Source organism: Symphodus melops, assembly GCF_947650265.1.
Source record: "Symphodus melops genome assembly, chromosome: 7".
Classification (NCBI taxonomy): Eukaryota; Metazoa; Chordata; class Actinopteri; order Labriformes; family Labridae; genus Symphodus; species Symphodus melops.
Genome location: NC_136697.1, coordinates 12,626,248 through 12,643,564, shown reverse-complemented (window position 1 = coordinate 12,643,564; position 17,317 = coordinate 12,626,248). Strand labels below are relative to the sequence as shown.

The 17,317-nt window shown below is 40.8% G+C and overlaps 2 protein-coding genes across 5 annotated transcripts; both read right to left on the bottom strand.

The window, feature by feature from the left end:
* Positions 1-107: 107 nt before the first annotated feature.
* On the bottom strand, positions 108-5,399 carry cdc7 (cell division cycle 7 homolog). 3 transcript variants are annotated; one of them, XM_079348763.1, is made up of 12 exons: positions 5,198-5,399; positions 4,845-4,932; positions 4,498-4,584; positions 4,212-4,347; positions 3,989-4,082; positions 3,748-3,890; positions 3,301-3,640; positions 3,006-3,113; positions 2,440-2,615; positions 1,706-1,788; positions 1,449-1,598; positions 108-866 (listed from the first exon to the last, which is right to left on the bottom strand). In XM_079348763.1, the coding sequence occupies exons 2-12, from the start codon at positions 4,930-4,932 to the stop codon at positions 430-432; spliced, it is 1,842 nt and encodes a 613-aa protein (XP_079204889.1). In that variant the 5' UTR covers positions 5,198-5,399; the 3' UTR covers positions 108-429. The 3 variants fall into 3 exon arrangements, with proteins under 3 accessions (XP_079204889.1, XP_079204890.1, XP_079204891.1); XM_079348764.1 differs by having other exon boundaries at positions 3,574-3,640; positions 5,198-5,398; XM_079348765.1 differs by having other exon boundaries at positions 3,577-3,640; positions 5,198-5,398.
* A 307-nt stretch (positions 5,400-5,706) lies between these two features.
* hfm1 (helicase for meiosis 1) lies at positions 5,707-16,606 on the bottom strand. 2 transcript variants are annotated; one of them, XM_079348678.1, is made up of 35 exons: positions 16,292-16,606; positions 15,833-15,874; positions 15,666-15,736; positions 15,439-15,571; positions 15,122-15,273; positions 14,954-15,031; positions 14,507-14,662; positions 14,104-14,304; positions 13,923-14,011; positions 13,739-13,782; positions 13,494-13,595; positions 12,860-13,005; positions 12,275-12,369; positions 12,002-12,135; positions 11,851-11,898; positions 11,661-11,741; positions 11,409-11,500; positions 11,149-11,255; positions 11,023-11,070; positions 10,779-10,876; positions 10,561-10,695; positions 10,272-10,357; positions 10,041-10,124; positions 9,803-9,960; positions 9,589-9,692; positions 9,292-9,477; positions 9,133-9,198; positions 8,890-9,014; positions 8,346-8,428; positions 7,994-8,109; positions 7,814-7,894; positions 6,806-7,344; positions 6,609-6,705; positions 6,055-6,203; positions 5,707-5,923 (listed from the first exon to the last, which is right to left on the bottom strand). In XM_079348678.1, the coding sequence occupies exons 1-33, from the start codon at positions 16,515-16,517 to the stop codon at positions 6,679-6,681; spliced, it is 3,933 nt and encodes a 1,310-aa protein (XP_079204804.1). In that variant the 5' UTR covers positions 16,518-16,606; the 3' UTR covers positions 5,707-5,923; positions 6,055-6,203; positions 6,609-6,678. The 2 variants fall into 2 exon arrangements, with proteins under 2 accessions (XP_079204804.1, XP_079204803.1); XM_079348677.1 differs by having other exon boundaries at positions 5,707-5,920.
* Positions 16,607-17,317: the final 711 nt, after the last annotated feature.

Sequence of the window (17,317 nt, the reverse complement as noted above, 5' to 3'; positions counted from 1 at the left end):
CAGCCAATTGTTTCCTCTCTCACTGATCCCGGTAACAAAGCACATTTACATGTACTTATCAAATGTCTGCTCTGAAATAACTTTGTACTGCAGCTGCTTTGAAAAACAAATGTTTCCTCATACACTCAGACCTGTGAACCAACAAGTCCAACCGGTGCTGGATGGAAACAAATATTAAACTGTAGCATTTAGCAGGGAGGGCTGATCAACAGGTCCAATCAATATAATGTTGAAGAGAAGAGTAACATCTCGTCTCTCTGTAAAAAGACAACAGAGGTATTTTACAAACTTTTAGTCATCCGCATTAAAATTTGTAAATGTATAAAACCCATTCTGTCTTTGAACCGACCAGCCTCTTTCAACCTAATCAAAGCTTTGGTGGCTCATCCATGTGACGTGAGAGTCCTGGTCTCGAGCCAGTCTGCAGCCTTACAGGTCCTTGAACAGCGGATGCTGCAGCGCCTGAGCAGCTGTGATTCTGGTTGCAGGGTTCAGGTCCAGCAGCTGGTCCAGCAGGTCGTACGCCATACCTGGGACTCTGTCCCAACCGCGCTCATCTTTCTGCAGCTGACAGTCCGTCTGTGAGCTCCATTTATGAGGGTGCGCAGTTTCTGGTGCCTCTGACTTTTCCTGGGTGTGAGTCAGAGTTCCTCCTGCTCTGTCTTTGCGTTGCTTTAATGTTCCCTCAGTGGGACGATGTGTTGGCGTTTCATCACGGATCTTGTGTAGATGGGTTGCGGTGGCGTCCGTGTTGGCCTCAGGAAGTGGCGTGACATCATCCGGGGATGGCCTTCGTCCTCTCAGCGTCTCGCACAGTGTCCTGAGGTCCTGTCGAGGCAGCTCCCGACTGCAAACCACCGCCTTGCCTGAAAGCAAACCACACGTTCATTTATTATCTGCACAGGCACTTCACCAATCAGAGAGCGCCTTAACTCGATCCTCCAACATGGACCGTCTTTGGTCACTCATGCTGTGACTAGTTAGATCATCTTTAGGCTCCCCATTTGTCCTAACTGCAGGATCAACTGCTCATCTCAGGTTTCACACAGAACAAATCTTTAAAGCTTCCCAGAGCAAACATTAACTAAAGAAGTTAAGATGAGATTATCTTATGTTAGTGTGTCCCTTCCACATGTCTCAACCTTTACAGAAAGAAAACAAGGGCTGATCTCTTCGGTGATCCGGCTGTAATGGTAGTTTGTTAAGTCCTCTACATCAGTCACCTTTGAGGCATTAGATTTAGATCTGTGAGGAATGATTGGTTTATTTGTTGTCTTGTCTATTACGCGCTTCCATTAATCCCCTCTGTATTTTTCATCAGATCTAAGATTGGATACCTGGCATTCTTTTCTTTTGTTAAGAAGTAAGCACCCCTTCTAATGATGGGGGATTTCAGCCTGTTTTTTTGTGCTTGTGAGTGTAACTAAAGTGTGTGACTGAATACAGACCAAACGCCTTGGCGGCCTGGATGGTTTCCCTGGAGCCTCGTATGGTCATGATCTGAGTGAGGGCGATCAGGTCGTCGCTGGCTTTGAAGAACGGGTAACGTCCACTGAGCAGTGAGAGCAGGATTACACCAGCTGACCACATGTCAATCGCTGCAACACACAAACAACAGGTTATTACCAGAACGAGGAAGAGCACAGCTATCACTCATTTACCGTATGTGGTTTTTTTTTTATTATTCAGAGTTTATGGTACCAACCTGTTCCCTGGTTTGGACACTTAGTGAGGACTTCTGGAGCTCTGAAGCCCGGGGTCCCGGCCCTGGGAGCCACCTGCTGCTTCCTTTCTCATTTAAAAACAGGAATGAGGAGTTTGAAGAAAATTAACTCATTAAATGAGAGGGATACAAATGAAAATCAAACATATAAACTACAGCAACAAAAATTTAAATGTATTTTTAGCAGACAAGTCAGACATTTGAAGGACTCAGACACATAAATAAAAATATTTGCTTTTTTCCATTTTATTTAAAATGACAATGAAAAGTCTTCGACCATTATTTGGGTGAAAGAAGCTTTTTTTCATATTCACTTTGAGCTCAAGGAAATGTCAATGAATCTGTGGAATGGAAATGTCCCTTTGAAAAAAAAACCTACAATGGAGTTCAAGTGATGATCAGACTTGTCAAGAATATGAACAATAATTTACAGACTCAATAAGGAACTTTACTCTGCGTGTTGACCGAAAGTCTCTTCTGATGTTTGTTTTGGGACTTTGTCTTTTACCTTCATGTCTCGATGGCCTGTTGAGTTCTAGGTGTAGTTTGGATCTTAATTGGCGTCAGCTTTACTGGATACTAGCTAGTTAATGGTTGTAAAAACGTTTTACCTTTATCTCTATTTTATTTGTACTCGTATGCATGATCTTCTTCTCGTCTTTTACTACGGCAACTCTTCCCCGTCTGGGGATCAACACATGATGATCTTATCTTACCTGGACATGCAGATGTTGCAGACCCGGTCCGTCAGGTGACAGTTACAGGTGAGGCCTTGCTGTAAAGTCCTTGCAGGTTTCTGACTGCTAGTCTGAGTCTTGACGGGCAGCGGGCCCCGGCTGGCTGCAGAAAGCCTTCGGTTGGCTGCGTCCTCAGTTTTTGCAGACTTTAACAGCTGAAAGGTTTTATGAGTAAATATGACTGTGTTCAGAACTATACGCCTCTCACTCTTTGCATCATGAAAAGTAACTCTGCCAACAGATAGGAAATGTTCATTCATAATATCCATTGTTTAGAGAATGTCTGTAAGCAGGAATGTAGATAACTCTTCACTGATTTACAAAAACTATGACCTGGTTGCTATGTCGGACAAACAAATCTAACCACTGGCATTTGAAAAAAAAAAAAAACATTTTAAAGGAATTATTACTTTGTTCGAATGAATGTAAATATCTTAAGCCTTGTAAAAAAAAAAAAAGAAAAAACTTTTAAATATCAGGTTTCTAAAGGCTGATCTTAAGCGAAACTTCTCCCATTTCCTGAAGTCTACTCTCCACTCGCTCACCTCGGTCTTTAGGGCAGCTTGTTTAGTGGTGGATGGAGCTGGAGTGCAGCTATTCAGGTTCCTCTCTCCAAAAACAGGGCGTTGCACTTTGCGTAGCGCTGTCAAATTCTAAAGAAAACCAAACATGCATGTAAGATTTAAGGTAAATGACAGACAGATATTTGAATAGAGCCCTAAAGGACATTTCAAACACAACTTTGTTTGTGTTATCCATTAACTTTACTTCAACTCTTTGAGAAATAACAAAAAGACTAAACGTGGACGCTAAGTTTTAGCGTAGTGCGAGGGCAGACACCTTAGTATGCTTTGTGTACGAGGTAGAAGTAGCGACAGTGGTGGTGGCAGAACGTGCTTTTTTAACCAGTGCCCTCGGAGAGGCTGAGGAAGAAGTGGTGGTGGAAGAAGACGAGGAGGAAGGAGGCAAAGTGGTGGACTGCTTTGGAGGCGGAGGTAGTGAGGTGGAGGCTGTGGTAGATTTTGGAGGGAGTCTATTTGGTGCTTTGCTTCTCTGTGTGATTTCTTGTTTCCCTGTGGACCCTCCACCTTTTAGTGAAGACCTCTGCCTCACCACCTTCAGCAAATCAATCTGGGTGTCTGCTGTGCCCTGAGCCAGGCCAAAGTCCACCAGAGCATACCTAAAAGACATTTTTAAGAGAGAAATTAATTTTTAAAAAATCAACTGAAATTGAAAAGAGTTTAACCGTACTACACTCTGCTCTTACGGTAGAGCGTCACTACTTACATTCTGCTGCTCCTGTTGTAGAGGAAATTGTTTGGTTTGATGTCTCTGTGTATGATTCCAAACTGGTGGATGTGTCTCAGAGCCTTCAGCAGGTGATAGATGTACAGATGGACCTCTTCAAAGCTTAGTGAACCAATGATTTCCTGATGAATCATTATTAATTGGTTGACAAGTTATTTTTTATGATTTGTTTGGGCTCATACATTACAGATATTTTCTCAGTGTGCAACCATGTGCTTACCACAATAGGTTGATGCTCCATGTAGGGCATGACAATCACCACATGATCCTCCCTCCTGAAGCAGTACGTCACACCTATTACATTCTCTCTGCCACTGCAAAGGGGACGGAAAAACACAGAGAGGCAAAAGAACAAATAAACAGCATGTTATCCGTGTAACAGTGAGGTAAAAGTATTTGCTGGATCAATAACCTTTTATAGACACATTCAAGTTTTGACATACCCAGCAACAGTGAGACACTGGAGCTCAGCAGCGATGCGCGTTGGATGACTGGTTGGGATGAGGTGCTTCAGAGCAAACATCTCTCTTGTCCCGTCCCGCATCTGAGCCTCACCCAAATACACCGAGCTGAATGTTCCTAATGCACAGGTACACACATCATCATCCTGTTCACATCAATCCAACAAGGTGAATACATACCAAATGTGTACATTTAAAACTATGTTTCTAATAAGCAAACAGTATGGAAAGTCCTTTTTTTGTAGTTTAGGTTTTTCAGGATGAGTACCTTCTCCAATCTTGTCCATAATGTGGAAAACCTTTGCCAGCTGAGGAACAGCTTTGTAGAGAGACTCAATGTCTATCTCTGAATCTCCTGAAAAAAAATTGAAAACAACATATTTAAGAGAGTTCTATTACATGATTTTAGAAGCAACTACACAGGCCTGGTGTCCATTACAGGAAGTCATTAAAGCAACTTATTTTCTATTCCTAATGTCACATTTGTTTAAAGTGAAGAGTTAAAAAAATCTAAATACACACTTAATATCTAAATGTTGAGAAAAGACCAATGTTGCACAGTACATATATTATCCAGCAGATCGTCTTTGTACAAATGGTTAACCTCATACTTACTTGAGATTTTGCTCCTCCTGTAACCTTTGTCAGATTGAATAGATCCATTTCTGCTCATGTCTTCAGTGTTTACAGGAGACAACTCCATCTGACAAACATAAAACAATATTAACATTAAATAAAATAAAAACCTTAAAGACGCTATAAATGTTAATGACTGAATCTTTAGGGTCTTTTAATGAGGGACAGTGAATTGAGGGCATATAGTTGATTCAGCGGCTATGAGGTTCAATGTATAGATGAAGAGAGGAGTCGCAGCTAGTTTCAGTTTTCTTCTCATTTAAACAAAAGTATCAGCTACAGTCTGTCAGGCTAGCTAACAGCCTGTTGAGTGAAATAAAAAACAAACTTACCTCTAATTTAACATCTGTTGGCACGTCGAACTTTAGTCAAATTATTTGTCATCGGTTTAAAGTGTTTTATGAGTGTCTACCTCGATGTGCGTTCAAAGACAAGGTTTCGATTAAACTTTCAGGATAAAGCTTTTCCGCCAACAAACTACGCGCTTAAAGTGACGTCAGACATCTCGCGCTACATGAGCTGAAATCCCGCGATATCACGCCGTACAAAGGAGTAGGTCTGAAGAGCGTCGACATCGACACAGATTGTCTGAATTTTCAGTTTGTATTCCCTTTTACTAGTCTTTAATTTTTCTTCGTATTCAGTGGGATTAGAATAATAATTGTCTGTTCATTTATCAAAGGACATTGTGCATTACTGTCTCGTGTATTTTTCGATTCTTTCTGGTCAATTAAAAAAACATGGCCAGACCCAGGCATCTTTTGCTCCCCAAAATAATTAGGTTTACTAAATAGTTTTAATTTAGGAATACTTAATATGAAGGTACAAACATGAAGCTGAGTCACCGCCAAACAAACACACTTTATTTATAAATAAATAAATAACAGTAGTAATCTTTGGAACTGTCATTGAGACATTTACAATATAAACATATGAATTTGAACACTGAAAACATCTGATGTAAAGCTCAAAGCTTGAACAAGTCATGTTATTGATATTGATGTCATGACTAAAATATGCCATCAAATATTCCAATGAACGCTTCTTCTTCTTTGCTGCTGGTACAGAGAAAAAAAGGGACAGGGTTAAACAGCTGTCAATGTAGATTAGTACACATTTATGCCATATGATTTGTTTCATGTTGGAAGGAAAATATGTTATTGAATCTTTTTATTGTATTTTCTTCTACCTCGTGTTGACACATGAGCTGGTGCTGCTTGAGTCGATCATCGATGAGAAGAAATTAAACCTAGTGGGAGGGGCCACTCTGGTCTTGCTTTGTTCTGGTCGATTTTCTGGTGTTGTCACTGGGAACTCTTCATGAAAGATGTTCTGTTTCTATGCAGGGACAAACAAGGCTATGCATCACATGTGCACAGTAACTCAGCAACCCATGACACAACATTTGTGATTTCAGAAAGCTGTTCATAGGCACATTTTATACTGCTTAAAGAAAGTCACAGACAATTTAGCAATTTATAAACTTGTAAAGGATTAACAATCGAAAGAAAACCTAAAACCTATTTTAAACTAAATGTAGCCACACAGCTGATGGACACTGTCAAATATTAATTATTGTTATGAATATTATTAACTGAACAGTAATTTAATGTGACTCTCAAGTGCACAGTATGACATCACTGTTTAACAATCCAGAAACAAGTCTAAATATGTAATCATGTTCTTTTCGTATACGTAAAGGCAAAAGCAACATGTGCACGGCCTTCTGTAAGCACTTTGCACCTTTTTATTCCAGTCAAGTGTGATTCTGCTCTGTGGTCTGACTGCTGGAGACGCTCCTGGTCTTCTGATTTCAGGACTGAAAGTCGGTGAAATCGCCCTAAAAAGAATGACGGGACACATTTTTCATATTATGAAACCTCTGTGATCGTTTGGACTTAGTTGGAGTTCATTTTTGCATCATTTCTTTTTGGCCTTACTTGAGTGGTATTTGGGCAGAGCCGTTTACACACTGCCTGGCTTGTGACTGATGGGTGAAAACTGATGTTGATGCAGCAGTAAAGCCTGCACATTAGAATATAGATTTTTACAACAGTTAAGGCTAAGTCCCTCATACCCAAATAGCAATGAATGTAGGTGTAACTACGATGTCCTGATAGCCCTCCCATCTCTCCTGAATTACTGGTAAAAAAAAAAAAAAAAGTCACTTTACCTGATGTGTGAACAGACTTCTGGACAAGAGGTTTCCCATTAGCAGCATTTGAGACCATTGATGTCTCGCTTGCACGCACCAAGTTCTCGTCATCAAAGTCACCCCAGTCGTCCCATTCACTTCCAAGGTCAAAGCTCACAGTGGGTATTTGTGGGAATGATGTGTTCTCACAGTGAACACCCTGATCTGACGCGTCAGATGACATCTTTAGGTAACATGAGTTTATTTTATTGTTCTGGTTGTTGAGAGGATTATCGATCGAACAAGGCCCAACACTGACTCCTGGGTTCATCCACACTAAGGAACCTGAACACAGAATATTTAAAGCAGGGCTGGTATTTATCATTGTTACTAAAAGGTGATAAAAAAAACTGGGATTTTACACAAAAATGCATCTGTATATAAGAACAAACATCTTAATTTGTCAGCTTGAGTTTTCTCAGGATTGACTTCCTACATCTGATTTATTTTATTTTAAACTCCCAGGAATGCCTTCAGGTATGTGATGTGTGGATATTATAAACTATTTTTTCAACTTTAATCTAGGTATTAAATATTTGTGGATAATCTGGACCTCAAAATTCAAATGTGAGGGTCAAAACATAATCATTAATAACCAATGTACATACAGTTATTTTCATTTGCTGTCATTTATCTCCTGGGAGAGTTTCTATGTACATATACATAGTAATATAAGATGAAAAACAATTGACATGAGATTACAGTTAAACCAACAGTAAGGTCTCATTAGTACAAGTGAGTAGTTTGATTTTACTCAGATGAGGAGAATGAGATGTAGCAGCTGTTCTGATAGGTTCCTCCGCCCCGTTCACGTCCTTCAGGTAGTATTGATGATCTCAAATGGAGAGATATGACAGTTAGCAAAATATCCTCTGAGATCATGTAAAAGTTGAACACCTCATGTTGGGTAATGTTCATTAATCCATCTGCTCACCACTGTCAAACCCATCCAGACAAATTGTGAGTTCACTGTGAGTGAAGTCTTCTCCTGTCAGGTCCACAGTCTCAGCGTGTGGTGTCACTGAACCTTCATATAGATTAGCTCCACACCTTTATTAAATGATAAGTGCATACATATATTTCAGCATCAGACAGTCAGATGGCATTGAACCGAAACGCATTCCTCAAAATGTACTTTTCTCGATTTAACAATCCCATGAAGCAGTGATTCTCAACTCGTCTTGTCTCAGGACCCACCAGTAACACATCCATTTGAAAACCGATCCACATTTCTGAAATGTTTAAACTGATCAGATTTTCTGAGTGGAACATTTGTCCATGAATACCTGGGAACAGTAGATAGTCTCTCTTTGGGTTTGTAAGAAAACTCCTGCATGTTGACTGACATACTCTGCTCGTTCATTCTCATCTGAAGAACAAATCATACAACAATTATTCAGCTTTGTTTAGAGAAAGACAGATCTACTACACGTAAATATGCTTGACTGCTGACTTTCTATTTATTTTTGTTATTCATGCAGAAACTCTGTTCCTCCATCGCTGACATTTCTTGTAATCTGATTTTAACTACTTGTGATTTAGCAGTGACTCATCAGCTTCCCCTGCAGACTAAACAGGTGGGGGTTTTTTATGGGTGGGGGGAGCTTAAAGGACAATGTTTGCATAAGAGTAATATGAATAATGTTCTACTGTGTGTTATCTAACATCACGTTTATACCTCCTTGCAACTAAAAACATGCTGAATTGTGGCAAGTCACATCTGTACATCTCTTTGGACCTTCATCTTCTTTTAGGAATGCAGCCGTTAAAGAAAACTAAACAGTGCAGGCTTGGACAGACTCCAGACATTGAATCTGCTCTCTTCCTCACCTTGAGGCGTTTGACTGGAGTCTGTGCCAGTGTGTCACTCCTGTTCTTCAGGTCGTTCAAATAGGAAGAAAAACTGGATTCTTGATTTGTTGACCTCTTCCGTGCCACGGTTACACCTACTTTACCTTCGGGAGGGCAAAAACTAAGAACTTTGACTCCACAACATTGTGAAAGGATCTCAATAAACTTGATACATCAGTGTGCAGAAAGAAATGCACAGATTCAAACAGGGGTTGTACTCACAGCAGTCATGTGCACACAGATCTTTATTCTTGCAGAAGTGGTTGCACTGTCTTTTGTTGCCTGAATCTGACGGTTGTTTGTTACATTTGAAAAGTGAAAAGATCTGTTTAATATTTTTGCATGAACAGAATCATCCCTGACAAAGCTGTGGTGGAATACCTGGTTCTGTGAAAGATGTGGCACTTTCCCTCTGAGCTAGAGTCTGAACTGGCAGCTGTGGTTTCAGTGCAGAGTTGTGTGCTCCCTGTCCAGCAGGATGATTTGATACATGGTGTCGATTATCTGTATCAAAACTCCTGGCTCTGGAGTAGTGCACGTTGAACTTCTTCTGGATGTCCAGGCCCACTGTAGAGGAGGACATGACAAGCAGTTAAGTAATAACATATCTTACAGGCATATTTGTAAATGTTGTGTTTACACTTTCATATGAAATGTGAAGGTATTCCCATGACCTACCATATTCTGAGCTGATGAGATTGACACTGATCTCCACTCCTTTTGACGCCTTAGTCACCTCAATCTTCTTTGACCAGCTGCCACACTTCAACAGCAGAGAGTCCCTGAAACAAGACGATACCCGGTGAAGAGCAATGCACGATTGATTCTCAAAAATACCACATGTTCAAATGTCTGTGTCACAAAACTGGTGGAAGCATGTTAAGTTTCCCACGTGAGTTTCTGCAGGAAGACCACGGTGTTGTCGGAGTTGCCAATGATCAGAGAGACAAAGTGGTGGTCGGGAGCCGTTCTCCTGGACAGCAGCTGGGCTTGGTTTTTAAGGCTCACCTTCACCAAAATGTCAGCCGTGGAACAGCTACACCTAGGAAGCTGGCACATACAGAAACATCATTAAAGACAGTCAGTCAGACAGACAGACAGACAGACAGAAGTTATTATCAATATTTTACCTGCTCCAGTGTTACTTCATACTTTGGCAGATATATGACAGACTCTCTGATCTGGTTGCCAAATGGGGGATGTCTGTTGAGAATCTGCATTTGAGGAATAATCATACTTGACTTAATATGCATGAATTTTGGTCCACATTGTGCAGCTCTACCTCTGATTTCACTGAAATAATAGTTATATCAAATCATTTGAAAAAGACTGTAAAATAAAAGAGTTGTTCTTTAACTCACCAGCTCAAGCTCTCGAGGATTGGATTCCTCTATTTTGCTGAATGTGGTGAGTCCAGCGTTCACCATGGCAGTTGATAAGGTCTGGCCTGAAAATCACAGCGAATCATAATCAAATGTTGACGCACTTACATCCTCAGGGAATCTTGTCAGGTTCATAAGTTGTAACATGTAGTCCTTTTACAGCTGAGATTATTTTCCAGTTCTATATTGACATTGTTTGGTGAATAAGTCCTATACCATGTTATTGCTACGCATATTATGGAGAGCATGAACTTGACAGAGTATCCACCTATCTTCTCGAGCTGTTTGGAGACATACAGCGAGTTTTCCCAAAGCTTGGCTCTGAAGCATTTGGCCAGGATCAGGGAGTTGAGCAGTGCAGAAAAAACAGTCTTGGTTGTCTGACTAAGAAACTCTGACAAGCCTAAAGGACAAAAATATAATCATGTGAAAGATTTAAGACAGACACAACGTTGCTCATTGTTATCACCGATTCATCCAACATACATTTGCTGATGCGCATCCCATTTCTGAAGATCTTTGCTGTGTCCTGTGTGAGTCCAAACTCTTGGATTGAGATGGAACCCAACTGAGCCTGGATCAAGCTGGAGATCAAACAAATACGATAGTGGTCACATGATTAGGAATCCCTCAAATATTAGTGTGAACCACTGTTGTTTTCTTTTTTACTCAACAATGTTTTTTGTTTTTTTTTCAAAATAAAAGGAAGAACTAAAAATGTTAAACATACCAGTTTACTTTCATCTCATTGCTTTTGATCTTTCCCTCCATAGGAAACCTGTTAAAATACAGTACATGAATATAAAACTAGTATAATACAGAATATGCTTTTAAAAGTACTTTTGTTGTGTCTGACCTGATTGTGATTCTGTTTTTGTCCCTGTTTAAAGTGTTCAAAGATCTCTTCTCATTCACTCTTAACTGAATGTCGCTGAACTCTTTGCTCTTGGACACCAACTCAATCTGTACACACAGACATTTTCATCAGAAGCTATCTCTTTATGCGACTCAGTGCAATGTTTACAGGATTCAAAGGATTCCCTTTTACAAGAATTCAGTTTGGCAGCACTTTCACTCTGTCTGCATTTTATAATAAATGTTTCCCAGGTCACCTACCAGGTCAGACAGGTTCTCAGTGCCATCCACTTGGCTAAACTGTTTCATGGTGTCAAAGGCGACACAGTACCTTGCCATCAATCTACCGCCCTCTGCAAAGAACAAAGAAAGGATCAAGAGTGAGTATAAGGCGACACGAGGAAAAAAAGAGTGTTGTTTTAATTCTACACCTGTGAAGATTAGTCAACAAAGAAACAAAAGAGGTGAACATTAAGCAATGTGAAGAACGACTCCAAATGATTTGCTCTCTACCGGTTGGCTTTATGTTGATGTCCTCGTCCATGTCAATCAGACCGAGGGAGGACAGAGAGTTTAGATTCCTCAGACACAGTTCTGTGACACGACAGGACAAAAAGTGACCATCTTAAACTTCTGCAGTTGGGTATAATGTCATAGACATCTAAAATGATGGCATGAAAGAGCAAAACAGCCGTTGGCTCACCTTGTAATTTCGCTTCAATCCCGTATCTGTCCAAGTCAGCTGAGAATCCTGAAATTGGATTTGAGGAACACTACTCTGACTGGTGGCAAAAACAATAAAGACAAAGAAAGTAGACAATTCATTTTCTGTTTGTGTGTTTTGGAGCTCTGACCGTAGTATGTGGGGTTCTTGAGGGCTCTGATGTAGAGGAGGGTGGAGCGTATCCAGTCCAGAGCCATGTTGACGTCACTGATTGTTTGGAGAACAATCTCAGCATTCAGGTGTTCGACCAGGTGACTGTGTAAGCTGGAGGAAAGAAGGATTCTGTTACCTTGTGCTATACTGTCTCTCATCTCACATGTCTCACATCTCTCTTCCATGAAAGAGCAATACAGCAGACAGAGGGAGAGAAAGCACAAGACAACATGTTAATGAGCTGTTGCACCTGCTTTCAGTGATTTCAATCCCATTCATGAGTTTCATGTATTTGTCCTTTGTTTGCATCTTGGTCATGATCACTGCAGTCGCTGATGTGTCAAACTGGAAGAAGACAAAAGTACCGAGATGACGGTAATTACCCCAGAGCTCATTTCAAAGTAGCATCAGGCACCTTAGTGTCAACTGCACACTCGCAATAATCAATAGCTGCAGACATATTGTCCAATCAAGATGGGACAGTAGTGCCCGTTTCACCCTGAATGCAAAGTGTAACCTACTAAAACAAGGTTCAATGTCGTCTTTATCATCCCTGTGAGAGTGATTTGTTCGCAGTCAGCTGTAAAACACTGAACGTTCATAATACCACATTTATGACAATGAGAAGTCAAAGTCTAATGGACAATAAATACAATAGATTAAAGTGTAGAAACTGGAAATGTATAAACTCAGTGCCAGCAGGACAGAACGAGCTGTTTGTTTACACGTTGTGTCTCCCGTGCTGGGACTGGACGTGATCGCTTAATGTGATTATTTTACTGAAACGCTTCTTAAGAACAAAACATCCTTGTGATAGTAAACCAAGACTTCTCACTTGGGGTCTTCCAGCTCTTCCTATCATCTGCAGCAGGTCGGCCTCGCTGTACTCCTCACAGGAGCCGGACACGTACTGCATGGTGGACTTGATCACCACAAGGTGAGCTGGGAGGTTCACTCCCATGGACAGAGTCCTGGTGGTAACTGGGAGGTAAAACAGAAGAGACCACAAGTAGACATTAAGTGCACATTACAGAATACAACTCTGATTTTATATCTCCAAGCATGTCCTGAAAGTTTCAGTTTTTACAATATGGTTTGACGAAGCTGTGGTCACATGTTAGAGATGCAGTAAGTCTGATTGGATGTCAAATTTAGAATTTTCATTTTTAATGCTATTATGGCTTAATGTTTGTTAAACAGAAAAAAACACAAATAGTGCCTGTTGTTAAATATGAAAAGGACACATTTCAGATAGCTTCTTTTGAAATATGATTTTCTAAGACTTAAGATTCATTTACAGCCTACTTTAACCCAACCAAAGCGTAGGTGGAGGCCTCACAATGTTTCAAGTTGACGAGGATGAAATACTATAAGCGTCATTCGATGTTATCTATCATACTTGTCTTTCTCATCTGAAGCGTTTCAAAGGACATAAAAACATAGATCACATTACAGTGACAAAGTCTCACAGAGGACAGGCAGGTCTCCCAGAGTGAAGGCCTTTTCTATCAGCTTCCTATCAGACACATCAACTCCTGCATGATGGAATCCCACACCTAACATCACCAGATCTGCACAACAAAGGAAATACAAAATAGTGTTGTACAGTCGATCGTCGAATCATCTTCTCGGTTTTTGAGTGAAGCAGGTCTTAAAGTCCTGTCTGGTTAATCTTCACATTTGTTTTTTGTTTTGTTTTTTCGTGGCGACTCACCTCTTAGTTTTAAATCCAGAACAGAGTTTGCATATTTCATCAATCTGAAGAGATCACAAGGTCAACAAAAACAGTCAGGGAAGATCTTCAGTGACATCAAATGAATTTAACAGCGAAAGGTTTTGATGAAAAGTTGAGAGGCGTGTAAGAAAATACAAACATGGATGATATAAAAAAAAAAAACCTTTGCTTGTGCTCAATGCTCATGATGAAGCGAGCATCCTTAGCCAAAACTGTAGCTGACTGCTGTGCTCCTTTCCTCGTAGAGCAGAACTGCAAATAAAAGTTAATTATGACAGAATAAAAGTAAACTCATTCCACCCTCAAAAAAATTATTTATAGCTCTGACAAATTTCCCAACCAACCACAAGAGCAGGCTTCTGGTCAGAGTAGGTTTGAATGATGTTGGCCATCTTGTAGTTGAGTGACAGGTCAAACTTGAACTCTGTTTGGTTTGGGCTGCAGGGGAATCCCAGCACCACCCTCCTCAGCTTCACAGGACGATGGCTCTCATCCATATCCAGATATGTGGCTGGACCGCGCTCATTAGAGAGCCAGTCTGCTATCTAATCACAGGCAGACAAGTTAATTAATCTGACACTGGTTACTGATCTTCATTAGAGATGCATGAAAAACATCAACATTTCTGACCAGGTCTCTTTATCTAAAGTTTTTATCTTACCATATCACAACTAAAGTTTACACATTTATTAATGTATGATACAGAAATAAAATGCTCAGGCTGTTTTCCTTTTATTAGCAGCTTACATCAGAGATGTTGGGTATGGTGGCTGATGCAGCCACAAACCTCATAGAGAGGTCTGTCTCTGGATTCTGTGCCCTCCTGTAAGCATGTACGGCCTTCATTCTGCTCACCACCACCTCCAGAGTGGCACCTCGGGTCGCATCCTTCACCACATGCACCTGAGGAACAAAATGTGTAATTTCACAGATGGCTTCAGGTACTTCATAAAGGCTCAAAGTGTGGGCTCTGATGTCTCCTTCTAGAAGCCCCTTTACCACTGTATTCAATGATAAACATACACAAGCACATCTCACATCCTAGACAGGCCTCATGCACCCTAACAAGGTGCCAAAAATATGATGTACTATTTGCCTCATCTCAAGGGAAACAAAATACTGAGGGACAGAATAATGACGTCACATTTGGTAATGTGGCCATGTAAAAAAACAAACAAACAAGTGCACACTAACCTCATCAATAAGAAAGAGCCTGACCAGCTGTAACAGACAGTTGTCTTTCCATTTTCTTGTCAGGCTGTCCCATTTTTCCTGAGAAAAAAAAGGTCAAAATACAGCTTTAAGAATGTTCATTAAATTCCCATTCATGTCGGTGCATTTGTTCTGTATTGTTTTACACACTGGGGTTGTCAAGATGATGTGGGACTCCTGAATCTCAAAGAAGTCATCGATCTCTGTGTCACCCGTCAGCTCCTTACAGTTCAGCCCCAGTGGACCAAACTTCTTCTTCCAGCTCTCAAAGCACTGACTGCACAGAGCTTTGATGGGGGCCACTGGCAAAGACAAACAATCAATATATCTATGGTTCCATTAAGACAAGTAAAAACAACTTTTTAGAGTTCATTCCATGTTCATTTTGTGAATATGAAACTTGCTCTCCGTCAAATGTACTCCTACTAGTGCTTTGTTGCTGTAATAATACACAATGGTAAGCTCACTATAGACAGCTTTGACATCTCTCCAAGGCTCTGACGTCTCCATTAGCAGACGGATTATAGCCAGCTCAAACAGCACCGTTTTACCTGAACCAGTGGGAGCACATGCCACAAAGTTGTTGCTTGTGTAAAGAACCTGTGAACAAACCCAACATAAATGGCATGTATTATTATATTGTACAGTATATGCTCTGTTTAACTGAACAAACTTGCTTGTAAATGATGCTTACATCATCCAGAGCTTTGGACTGAACATAGTTAAAAAAGGGGAAGTCGCTGAAGACTGATCTGAATTTTGTTGCTGTGTTGGCTTTGTTAAGAAAATCAAAGCACATCACCTGAGAAACTAACACGCACAATGCTAAAAACATATTGAAATATATCACAAAAAGGATACGGATTTCAGAAACTGGCCGCAAAACTCCAGACTCAGAAGACCCTGAAAAATGCCCAAGTAGAACAAAAGACCACACTTTCACTTTCAATCACACTTATTCCATCTTGGCATTGATGATAGAAAATTAATGACATTCATCTGTTTGTTTGTTTGTTTGTAATTATAGATTAACAGTATTGAAGTTGCTTTATAATAAAATTGTAAACTGCTTCTACATCAACTGTTTCATTAACCACCACCTAGTGACCGGCATGTTTCATTACAATGGAGCGGTCAACGGGGGGAGCTCACCTCATTTCACCTCATCACACCCAAACACATTATGGCAACTGCTGCCATGGCTAGACACTATTATAAGCATCAACATAGTATGAAAACTATACAAGTGTTATTTTTTAAACCATTCATAGGCTGTGAGCAGAGCGCCTGTCTGTGACTGTGTCTGTGCTTTGCAGCAACCTTGTATGCAGAGCGGCTGAGGTGTCATGGGCAGAACGAAGGCTCTCTTTGTGCCCTTGTCCTGCATCTCAGTATGTGCTGCCTGCCGCGGGGGTCGGTCACTCGCTGCAGATGAGCTCAAAGGAGGGGGAGAAAAAGAGGACTCGGGTAAAAAAGGAGGAGCTCCTTGGCTAACTGTCACCGGTGACGGCGGAAGAGGAGGAGGAGGAGGAGTTGTAGTCGCCATGGTAACCTGAGTGAGAAAAGTTTGAGGTCTGGATGCTGTCTGGCTGCTGCGTCTACTGAAGTCATGTGTGTTTGACGAGTCACCTCCTTTTTTCAGCGGCTGAACCTTGAACAGGCTGTTGCAGGAGGGAAGAGAGGATATGCAGGGAATTATTAGTTTGAATGAGAGGGGGGCTGTTGTTAGACTTGGAGGCTCTTTTAGGCTTTTGGCACGCGGAAAACCTTTTTAAATATCTTTTGTATCTTTTTGCATCCGCCTCCTCCTCTACCATTGAGAACATCTGTTGTGGGTTCTTAGCATTCAAATGTGACCACTTTAGTCTGAAAACAAATGTGCACACAATCATATACGGAACATAAACTTCCTCTTGATGAGTTATTGACACTTGCCTTCTCCGCAGAGGTGGGTTCAAAGACAAACATCTCCAGGTTGTGGCCACATGGCCAGAGTCCTTAGGTGTTTCATCTCCACCTCTACTGCTCTGACAGTAATCCCTGATCTCTTCACCTTCCCAAGGACCGCTACATCTGCTGGTGCTTCTGCTGATGCCATCAGGACTTTCATTCTCTTTCTCACTGTCCGTGTAACTAAAAGATCTGTTTATTTTTGATGGTAAGACCTTCAGGCCAGTCGATCCGTTAAAGGAAGGCAGGAATGTTTGGGGTTTCTGTGAGAAACCTGTGAATGTGAGAGGATTTTTCATCAAACCAAGTTGATACATATGATTAAATGAGCGTGACCCACTAAACTGGGAGAGCTTTTTTGCTTTTTATAATATATAGCAGAAATTTCATCCATCT

Excerpts from the sequence above, each read along its gene's own strand:
- hfm1 (XM_079348678.1), bottom strand. The coding sequence starts at position 16,517 with ATGGCGACTACAACTCCTCCTCCTCCTCCTCTTCCGCCGTCACCGGTG. Across the intron at positions 15,875-16,291 it reads TCAGCCGCTCTGCATACAAG|GGTCTTCTGAGTCTGGAGTT; the intron begins GTTGCTGCAAAG and ends GGCATTTTTCAG. Across the intron at positions 11,899-12,001 it reads CAAGAACCCCACATACTACG|GATTCTCAGCTGACTTGGAC; the intron begins GTCAGAGCTCCA and ends ATCCAATTTCAG.
- cdc7 (XM_079348763.1), bottom strand. The coding sequence starts at position 4,932 with ATGGAGTTGTCTCCTGTAAACACTGAAGACATGAGCAGAAATGGATCT. Across the intron at positions 3,114-3,300 it reads CGTACACAAAGCATACTAAG|AATTTGACAGCGCTACGCAA; the intron begins GTGTCTGCCCTC and ends GGTTTTCTTTAG. Across the intron at positions 1,599-1,705 it reads GTGTCCAAACCAGGGAACAG|CGATTGACATGTGGTCAGCT; the intron begins GTTGGTACCATA and ends TGTGTGTTGCAG.